The sequence below is a fragment of the Hippichthys cyanospilos genome, chromosome 18 (assembly GCF_059441005.1).
Source record: "Hippichthys cyanospilos isolate Australia breed blue-spotted pipefish chromosome 18, RoL_Hcya_1.0, whole genome shotgun sequence".
NCBI classification, from domain to species: Eukaryota; Metazoa; Chordata; class Actinopteri; order Syngnathiformes; family Syngnathidae; genus Hippichthys; species Hippichthys cyanospilos.
The window spans coordinates 5,923,166-5,934,014 of NC_142386.1; the positions used below are offsets into that span (position 1 = coordinate 5,923,166).

A 10,849-nucleotide genomic window follows, 5' to 3' on the forward strand; every position below is an offset into this window, starting at 1 on the left:
TGAAATTACAATTGTCTTGGACTTCTATATCCATAAATTGCAATGATTATTATTTTGATTTCTGTCATTAAAATTATGATGAAGTTGAAAAAAGTTTAAATATTTTCCATTCCTTTATGAAATGTTCAATATTCAGAGCTAGAGTGTCAAAAAAAGAAATAATACCTTACACTGCATTGTTTATGGATGTTGTTCACTTATATTTTTGCATTGTTTTGTTGATCGGTTTATTTGCCTTAGATTTGAGCTGTCGCTTCTTCAAATAGTCGAATAATTAGCTTTTTTTAATTAATCGACTAATCACCACTTTTTTGCCGGCAGTTGGCTCGTTAAATACCATCATGAGCCCTTTATTTCACCTCAAAGACAATATAGTAGATCAGCCTTTAGAAATTGAGACGACCCTTGTGAGGATAAGCGACTCTGGAAAATGGATGGATGGATTCTTAATTCGACGCTTTCCTTTGAAGTCCAAAATGAATTGCACCACTGACACATGCTGCAGCCTTCCACAAAGAAAAGTCATGAGTGTAAAACAATAAAGACCGACTCGTAAATCCATAAAATGTCGACGACGACCAGTCGCACAATTTCACACGCCCCAAAAGCAACAAGCGCGTCCAGAAAGCTTCACGTCGTTGTTGTTTTATTTTTGTTTTGTTTTGTTTTTTTGTCCCCTTTTCGTGAAACTCTGAAATCCTGAATTGAAGTGTGAAAATGTTGGCTTTTGCATGTCAGTATGTTGCTGCTTTTCCGTTAACCTCCTCAGTTTATTTCAGAATGATAAATTAACTCCGCGAGTCAAACGTTACAGATGAGACAATATATTGAAAAACAAACAAATAAAAAAAAGAAGCTTTCTTTTGTGTGTTGATCGTAGGTAACGCTTTTCAAAACATGAGAATTCAAAACGAACGAGAATTACATTTACAAAAAAAACTGTCTCATTGGAATTTGAATGATGGATATGATACACCGATTGACCGTAATTCATTCAATTCAATAAAAACCAATTAGTTAAAACTATTTTATAACCTTTTGAATTAGTGGCAAACGCATGAACAGGATTCCTGCCAAATGAATAATTTATCAACTTGTCGGAATGCAACTTTTCATGAGATTTCTTCTCTGTTCGTGTACTTATATTAAAAAAATACGTTGCAGCACATGATCATTGTAATAATGTAAATTTTATTTTTATATCGAAAAATGAATGCGGCTTTTGGTTCAAAATACGCAACTGAATTTATGTTAAAAAGTTATGAACTTTACGTTAAAGCGTTAACTTTGTGGTTAAAGAAAATTTATAAAGCATTAAAAAAATGACTCACGTTAACTCAGTTCTACTCACTTTCCGTCGCTTGCTGCATTCAGACTGCAGCTGAACACCTGCACAAAGAAAGAGAGGATTGATTATTATATACGTAGTTTTACTTAAAAATGGCCGACGGCTCACTGTACAAAAAGCAAACAAAAAAAAATAAGAATTAAAAATGAAGGTTAACCACGGACAAATTTTGCGATTATTTGGCTAAAAATCAATCGCTTGACAGCGTTTCATAAATAAGTAAATAACTATAGTTAGTTGTATTATTCGTGTGCATGTGCGCATCAATCAAGTCTTGATCAAGATACTTTAGATTTTAGAACAAGGTCGCGGTAGTTTGACGGAGGTTCCTTAAAAAGAAAAATGACAGGTTTTAACATCAGATTATGATCGGTTGGTTTTCGGGAGTTTGTGCGGATGCTAAAGGTAAGGAGGAGGAAGAGGCGCGGAAGGCGGGGGCAGGTGAGAGCAATAAAGTAAACCACGTGACTGTGCCGCCTTATAACGGGCCACAGAGGAGAGTGGGGGGGCAGCAGGTGGACACCCGCACACGGACTCGGACTTCGCGCAGATCAAGCAAGCGCCCCCGCCCCCTCCGTCCAAAATGTACGTGAGCTACTTGCAACTGGACAAGGATCCCCCCATGTACCACCAGAACCCCGTCGGCAGGCACCCGGGCCTCGGCCTCAGCCCGCAGAACTTTCCGGTGCCTGGCGCGGCGCAGTACTCGGACTTCGCGGGCTATCACCCGCACCCGCATCCGCATCCGCATCCCCACGGCCTGGGATCCGATCCCCACCAGGCTCAGCAGAGCGCGCCAGGCGGGGCCGGGGGCGGCTGGAACCCTGCTTACCCGCCGCAGCCCGCCCGGGACGACTGGGCCGCGCACCACTACGTGGCAGCGGTTGCAGCAGCAGCCGCCGCCGCTGGGCCCCCGGGGAGCAGCGTGGCCCCCGCCGGGGCCCCCAACCTTGGCTACGGTTCTACGGAGTTCGCCGGGCAGCCACCGCCGCCGCCGCCTCCGCCTCCGCTTCTGGGAGCGGCTGCCTCGCTCAACGTGCCCGGGGGTCAAGGCTCGGCTGGTTCCCCGCAGAGGAGGAACGCCTACGAGTGGATTCGACGCGCGTCCACACCGCTAGCCAACCCCAGTAAGAATCACAAAACACGTCCCAAATGCCCAAATATATATATATATATATATATATATATATATATATATATATAAATTTGTGTGTGTGTGTGTGTGTGTGTGTGTGTGTGTAGTAACATTAAAATAATAAACCCTAACCCTAAGCAGGCCCTTCACGCGGTATAATTTTCATATTTGTTACATTTTACATTACTGACATTACTGAACCACATCATCGTTCTTGTTGGATATTACTCTTGTTAGAATTACTGTTTAGATATTATAATTTTTAATATTATACATTGAGATTATATCGTTAAGATATAGTCTTGGGATGAGATAATATAATATAAGGACGGGACTGATATGATAATTTTTTGACTGGTGCAATTTTTTAGCAGAAAAAAAACCAAAAAGATAAAGTTTTGGTCGATTAATTTTGCATTTTACATTTATAATGACCATATTAACATTTGCTTCCTTCCAATACATTTCAATAGACGTCACTATTAAGAAATGTCACTATTGTAGCCAGTGAATAGCAGGCTCAGCTGTAAATACAGTGTTAAAAAATATTTTGTAAATGATTAGAATGCATACAAGTCCAAAGTTAAAATAATCGGCTAAATACGACAATTTAGCTGAATGTTTTCGGCCCATGTTGACATAATTGGTTCGACATTATGCAGTATTTATAATTATGAAACGAAGCTAATGTTATTTAATTAAATGACGCTAATGCTATTTTCCCATGCATCCAACGTCCACTTATCAAAGATTGTGTGTTCGTGTGGTGAAGCAGGTGAAGAATTGATTGTGTTTGTTTTCTTGTGACTTTTTAACAAGACATCTGTTGATTTTGAGCTGGTGAGTGTCACCTTGTGTGTTTAGCGTTAATTGTCAATCACCGCATGCTAAATACACGCTAACGCATAGCTGATGGACTGCGCACTGACAAGTGCAAAGCTGAAGTAGACCAACCCGGAAGTAGAACAGCGTGAATTCCAAACGCTAACCGGAAGTGTGCTATTACAGACGGGAAGACGAGGACGAAGGACAAGTACAGGGTGGTCTACACGGACCACCAGCGTCTGGAGCTGGAAAAAGAGTTCCACTACAGCAAGTACATCACCATCCGCAGGAAGGCGGAGCTTGCCAGTGCCCTCAGCCTATCAGAGCGACAGGTGAGCGCACCCCTCAGTGCTCAAACCGGGGTACTTGAAGGAACTTCAAGGGGTAATCAAGATTTTAAGTAAACAAAAAAGGTGCAAACCCTTTAAAAAAATTCTGAATTCATTGTTTCAGGAAAATATAAGTTAATAAAACAAATTTTATGTTCAGTGGGTTATTCCATTTCGTTATTCTCCCCCATACTTGAATGGTTGGACCCAACTTGTCATGTGCCACCACTCGTTACCTGTCAAGTTAATGATTTATTTTCGTGAACACATCTCTACTATGATCCCAAAAGAGGACACAAGTTATTTCAAAGTATTTCTTTTTGATAAAAGGTTACTTCTATGATCCAAAAGAGGGCACTTTAGGTTGATTATTTATTGTGGGCCAATACAAATGAAATTTGAAAGGGTCTTAAGTTTAATAAACCAGACGCTGATGGCATGTTGTGAATCTTTTTTTTAACCCAAAAATGCTTTGCACTGGTTAAGGGTTACTTGACTAATAAAATATTTACATCATCGATAAAAGGTTGAGAACCACTGATCTAGAAGATCTCAGGTGTGATTTGGGGAACAGGTGTGTTAAAATACCCACTTATGCCGATGGCCTCTAGGTGAAGATCTGGTTCCAGAACCGGCGCGCCAAGGAACGCAAGATAAGCAAGAAAAAGCAACAGCAGCAGCAGCCCGCCTCGTCGTCGTCGAGCAGTGTCGCCATGGTAACCAGCAGCAGCGGCCTGGTGTCGCCATCCTCACTGCCCATCAGCATCAAAGAAGAGTTCTGAACCTTGTTTCCTGGGCTCTTTCTTCTGTCCTCCTCCTTTAGCGCTGCAAAGACATGCAGTAATGATGACCACAAACAAGGAGGAAGACAATGGGACACAAATAATAGGTCGTGACATTAGCACGCTGATGCTAATTAGCAGTGGGCCAAGCATGTTGCTATATTACCACGCTAATGATAGCCTGATGTTGGACTAGGTAATAGCTAAATTAGTGTGCTGCTGTTATGCGACTATGAAACTTTGATGACATCCTAACTTTTTTGAGTTGAGGCATTAACATGCTGATGCTGTATAACATTGTGTTGAAAAGCTAGCTATGTTAGCATGCTGATGATATTCAATGTGGGACAAGAATTTAGAAAGTGTGCATGCCAATATCATTGAAGACTTGACACAACCTGAGCTACCTTGCCCAATGGATTGTATGAAACAATAGAGTTAGCGTTTAGCAAATTTAGCTCGTTAATGGCATTCTGATGCTGGATGATGCTACTCGAGTGAGGCTAGCTTTTAGCTGCATTAGCATGCTGATGCAAACGTGCCCTGAATGTTAGACTAGCAGTTGGCTACATTGTGTTGCTAATATGTCAGCAACATTCACTGACACTGTGAAGATTTAGCACTGCAACAGCACTATGCAGTTACCTATATTAGCATGCTAATGCTACTCAACTGTAAGCAATATTAGCATTTTTGAGTTTTAAAAGCACTTGCATTAATCAAATAGCAAATTTATTTCTATCTCAATTGGTCCCCTGGTTACCGCAAACTCAATCTGCTTTGTGAAAGGCCTCCGTAAATCAATGATCAGATTTTTTTCCGTATCAAAAGTAACAAAAAACATCATACTACTGTTATTTTTCTATTTGGAATAAGTCACATGACCTCTCACAAGTCTCACGCTCACTGATAGCAGGAGCCATCGTTGCTTGCTCTTTGGACACCACACCTCAACAGGCAGTGTGTGTGTGTGTGTGTGTGTGTGTGTGTGTGTGTGTGTGTGTGTGTGTGTGTGTGTGTGTGTGTAGAACCTTTGTTCTTAGCTCTATTTTTTCTCCTCTCATATCTTTAAACCTGACTATCATCAGCGCATGTGTGTGTGAGCGCGCAAGAGATGAACAGCCTTGATTTGCGGCCTTGTTGGTGTGTTTGAACTTGGACAGGAGTGGCAGGTTTGATTGGGACTTACCTGGGTAACGTTTGGATGTCTGTACTGGCTAACAAGCTAGCAAAGTGGGCGGAGTTTCCCCTGCCCACCATAAAGTTTTATTGAGGATGATGACAATAAAAGTTTTTTTTTCACCACGGAGACACACCAATGTTTACTTACCTGACCTCTCCATTTCTCGTTCTCTCTAACACAAACACACATGTGGCGTTTTTCTGTCATAGTGGGGACATCCCGTTGACATAATGCGTTTCCTAACCTACAGCCTGACGGCCAACATCCAACTCAAAATTTGACCCTCGAAGTAAGTCTTGCCTGTAAGAGGTCTGAACTTGTGGGGTCCACCAAAATGATCCCCACAAGTGTGAGGCAATAAAACCTGGGATTTAATTACCAAAAACAAGGACACACACAGCAGATTTAAAGCCATCGAGACAAAATGGCTACCTGTACGAGATCCTTTGTCCTGGCCTCTCATCCCTGATTGGTTCAAAACTATCATCTGTCATGCTAATGTGAGCGCCAATTGGTCACTGGCATTGTAGAGCCAGAGAAGACCAACACAAAGAACTTTTTCTTGCATTGTTTGCTTCATTGACGAATTATATGATTTAATACAAATTGGAACATTTGCATATACATTCATTATGTGTAGGATTTTTTTTATGAGCAATTGGTAATGTTCAGTACTGTATATTTATATATGTGTGGGACATATGAAGAAATACCCATCACATTAGAAACATGATCAATACACATTCATAATGGACACTCATTGCATAGTTTATGGGATATGTATTCACATTTAGGACATACTTATACACACATTTACGACATGAACACACATTAATGACACTTCCATGTATTTAGAACTTCTTTATACGCATTTATGGCATGTTTACAACATGTTTATGATACATTTACAACATAGTCGTTTATGACAATATGAATGAATTTTAATTAACATGACGCTATTCATACATGAAATCATGATTTCTTTATTACCATGGTTACCGCTCGGATGAAAGCCAAAAAATAGAGAGCACAAAGCATGAATTTGTTGAGAAAGAAAGTGAGCACAAACAAAATGTCCGCTTCTCTGGGGCCCACGCCGCTTGTAAAAGTTAATCATTAGATCTCTCACACACACATACACAAACACACAACGTACAGTCGCAATTTTATGGCTGCTGTTGATGAATTTCACATAGGCTGTGGGAAAAAAGTGAGTTTTTGCCTGAAGGTTCAGAGGTCATACATCATCAGGAAGTCGGTGCAATCTGAAAGGTATGCAATGAGCGTGACTAGTGAATACTAAATATAATGCCTATAATTTAGCATGAACATATGACGTTTGTAGGCATAATGTGTGCGTTAGTATAAATATGTGTGTGTTGCAACCTGACTAACGTGTTAATATGTATTATTAACAGTAACATTTCGCAAGTTTGACGAGTGTTGTACAGTGTTCCAAACGTAAACTTATGATTGAAGACAAGAGTCTTAGCGCCTCCTGTCGATAGTCCTCCCCACTACAGGAAAAACAAGCAAGTCTATTTTATTTTATTATTACACAAATCTATTTTATATTATTGCAAGCTATATACCTGACTAACGGGGCTCGACTGCACAAAAAGAATTTGACGTGTTTAATTGGAAAAAGAGATGCCTCGCTCATTGGGAATGTGAAATCTTGCAGGGCGTCAAATCTTGTGAAAATTTACCAATTTATTAAAACGATAGATAAATTTGTGGTCTACATAAATGTACGAGAAGTACGTTGAAATAAAGGCAAACGGCAGAAGACTCGCAAGGTGACAATGGGAGTCCTTGTTTGCGCTTTCCACACCAAAAGGTGGCGGTAGTGCGCCATTAAGAGAAACGGAAGTGGAAGAACCAAGTGACGGCCGAGGTTTGCCGAGTTTAGCCGAGCTCGCAGAGATCAGCTGAAACAAGCCTGGCGTGAGGCAGGCTAAGTAAGCGTCATCTGTCTTCCTTTCTTCCTCGGCAGCTTTTGTTGTCGAAGGGCCAAAATTGCAACATTCGTCGTTTTTGACTGTTGAGCGCGAAGGATGCCGTCGTTGCTCTTCTGCGGCCCTAAAATGGCCGCGTGCGGAATTGTCATCAGCATCTGGGGCGTCATCATGTTGGTAAGACAACAAAGCTTCTCGTCTTTTTGTCTTGGTGTATGTGTGGTGAGAAAGAAATGTGACAACGGCGAATGAAAGTCAAGATCGTGTCGACGCTCCAATCCACAATGTAGATGGAGCCAAAACACAACGTAGAATAAATGATCAATGTTTCTTGCGTTCCTAAATACAAATCGTGCTTCAGGGTGACATCAAACGAATATAAATGAGACGAAATAATATGTTGTATCATCGTGTCAGAGAAGAAATACGGTATTCTATGCGGATAAGGAAAATGGATGTACTGTGATCATGTGACACCCTCCTCCCCCAAATCCTCCCCCACTCTTCACGTGACTATTCAGAATAAGGAAGTGCCAGAATAAAAGCACGACTTCCGGCTAAAAATATATGGATAAAAAAGGACGTATTTCATTGGGATTTCGTTTACAATTTTTAGGTAGAGGTTTTAACAAATGTCAAGCGTGTGAATTATTTTTGTGACTAATTCTAAATCAAATGGGGGTTTGATGGATGACATGTTGATTTGTTAATGTTAAATAGATTAACGTTTTGTTAAAACTGCGGTCCAAATTTGAGATGGTCACGCAAGCGTTGGTTGTCATCGCAGGCGATGCTGGGAATCTTCTTCAGCGCCAAGTCGGCCGTGCTCATCGAGGACGTTCCATTCACAGAGGAGGACATCCGCAATGAGTCAGTGCTGCCACTCTTATACTTTTATACGTGGCTATTTACATGAATGTAGTCTGGAATTCAGAAGGGTGCGATGTGCAAGAAGGCCATTTGCCCTTCTAACAGGAAGTGACCTCATTGCGTATGTCTTCCCGCAGTCAACACCCTCCTCAGAACATCTACAGTCTGTACAGCCAAGTGGGCATCAACTGCTTCATTGCGGCCGGCGTCTACGTGGCGGTGGGCGCCGTCTCGCTCTGCCAGGTTTGACAACATTTTTTGTAAATTGACTACATTCAGCTACGACAATTCATTAACATATCCATCCATATGTGGTGTCAGGTTCGACTCAACAAACGGCAGGAGTACATGGTGACCTAAGGCGGCTGGCCCCGCCCACTTCCCCGTGAAGGAGGGAAGCCTCATGATTTATTTCACGTTGAAACGTTTTGTGTTCATGTCGTCGTTCCTCTGTTGTGACCTTCTCAGTGTTCCTTTCCGCAAGTAGAAACGTGTGACAGGAAATGTGGTTGTCAAAATAAAAGTTGCTTGGATGTTGTGTGGAAATAAAAGTGACAAAAGACCATTTGGCATCAAATACTTTCAGGAAAAACGTGGCGGCTATGCCTGTCAGACTCATTTTTTGGTGGGGATTATTCTGTCTAGTAACGAATCCAACTTAGTTAACCATATTTTAATCATTTTACATTAATTCCAACAAGCTTTGTTTTTTTTTTCTTACATCAATACATGACGGGGGGTCAAGATTTTCACAAGTATCATGGCTTGGACTGAACCAGTGTGTGCAGACTTTGGGCCACCTGATCGACAGACATGTTGTCCAGAGAGACACTGCGCTCCTTCCCCAAATCTGTCAGTAAACACGACAACATGGACAGCGTCAATGCACTATTTTGCGCCTGGCCCATCTGGGTTTCATTAAGATCATATTAAAAATGATGTATTTAATATTGTAAAATATTGGAATATTTGAAGGGTTCATTTTACTTTGAAATGTCATAGCTATGAATGACAATTCAATTCAAATTCAAATTCAAAACAACACAAATCACAAGAACCTAAGGAGCTTGAAGAAATTGTAAAGATTTCTCTTTTTTTTAATGCAGCACAAACACTTAGGGGCACATGAATCCATCTTATTCCAAACAGAATTTCTTGTTGCCACTCACCATAACGGGCCCACAGCCGGGCCTCAACTCCAGAACATTCTCGGACCAGGATGGGGAAGTTTGCATTGGCCCGCTTCAGGTCCACGTAGTGCTGCTCCACAAAGTCTCTGGAAATCAACAAGAGGAATGAGTGCACTTTCATCGGTTCATTTTGAAGTTTTAACCCACTTATATTGAATTAAAACATCCATACATGTTTGCTCAAGCTTTCTTTTAATATCATACAGTAATAAAAACAATGATTTAGTTCTGGTTTTGTCCCAGTCAGAAATTCGACAAAAATGTTGCTCATGTTTTGCAGATGTCTTATTTTGAATCTAAGCAGTCTTCTTTCTTTGATGGACGACGACAAAAATCATGCCAATGTAACGTTTTGGGGCGAAACTTCTGAAGATTTGGAATAATTAAGATCTCACAATGGCTAATCGATTACCAAAAGAGTTCAATATTTTCTGACAAAACAGGTAAATTAAAAACGAATTTTGATAGCCGGGGCTGAGGATACACCAACATTGTAACACTTGTGCAAAAGAATAACATTTTCATTTTAAAATGATGACGTTTAACGCTATGTTTTATGGAAGATCCATCGTTTCTATTCATCTCTTAAATTTGTGACGGTTGCGTCTTTAACGTTAGCATTTAGCAACAGCTAGCTAAATGCTAACAGGACAGTGAGGACAGCAGATTTTTGGCCGTTGTGTATCCGTGATAACATTACCGGTGGCGTATTTTGAGGCTCACCTGGCCCCCTTGCTGGCGGCCGACGTTTGGCAGACGTGGATTCGGATTTCACGGAGATTTTTGCCCAAAGCGGAGCCCAGACCTCGTACTACGGCGGCCGCCATCTTGGTTTATTTTGGATTGCACCGGAAGTGACAGGCTCAATTGCCATAAAATTTAGTCCAGAAGTACGAACTAGAAATCAGGAGGAAAAAGTTCACAGCGTGTTTTTTTGTTTGTTTGTTTATTTGTTTTTTTTACCTGTATATGCGTTGCAGATATTTGCAACGGAGTCAAAAAGAACATTTCAGATATATTATTGGTATCCACAATTAAAATGCAGGTTAGTTGCGTCTGTATGACGCATCTATGATGCAGATGTAGATCTGTCGATATTTTTGTGCCATTAGGACACATGAATGATATTTCAGTTCATTTCAACCCGAAAATTAATTTGCTTTGGAAACCAATTGATTTACAAGCTTTGTAAGTAAACTTGAATCACATTTAATTTGCAAATCAGAGTG

At 40.9% G+C, this 10,849-nt stretch overlaps 3 protein-coding genes across 3 annotated transcripts; 2 read left to right on the forward strand and 1 right to left on the reverse strand.

Moving 5' to 3' along the window:
• Positions 1-1,357: 1,357 nt before the first annotated feature.
• cdx1b (caudal type homeobox 1 b) lies at positions 1,358-5,677 on the forward strand. Its single transcript, XM_088441185.1, has 3 exons — positions 1,358-2,475; positions 3,492-3,640; positions 4,249-5,677. Exons 1-3 carry the CDS (start codon positions 1,932-1,934, stop codon positions 4,417-4,419), a joined length of 864 nt encoding a protein of 287 aa, XP_088297311.1. The 5' UTR covers positions 1,358-1,931; the 3' UTR covers positions 4,420-5,677.
• A 1,777-nt stretch (positions 5,678-7,454) lies between these two features.
• Positions 7,455-8,995, forward strand: rnasekb (ribonuclease, RNase K b). The gene is made up of 4 exons (XM_088441752.1): positions 7,455-7,737; positions 8,348-8,430; positions 8,568-8,673; positions 8,752-8,995. The coding sequence occupies exons 1-4, from the start codon at positions 7,660-7,662 to the stop codon at positions 8,788-8,790; spliced, it is 306 nt and encodes a 101-aa protein (XP_088297878.1). The 5' UTR covers positions 7,455-7,659; the 3' UTR covers positions 8,791-8,995.
• Positions 8,996-9,088: 93 nt separating this feature from the next.
• ndufa2 (NADH:ubiquinone oxidoreductase subunit A2) lies at positions 9,089-10,471 on the reverse strand. Its single transcript, XM_088441753.1, has 3 exons — positions 10,344-10,471; positions 9,600-9,706; positions 9,089-9,280 (listed from the first exon to the last, which is right to left on the reverse strand). The coding sequence occupies exons 1-3, from the start codon at positions 10,445-10,447 to the stop codon at positions 9,189-9,191; spliced, it is 303 nt and encodes a 100-aa protein (XP_088297879.1). The 5' UTR covers positions 10,448-10,471; the 3' UTR covers positions 9,089-9,188.
• Between the last annotated feature and the right edge of the window lie 378 nt (positions 10,472-10,849).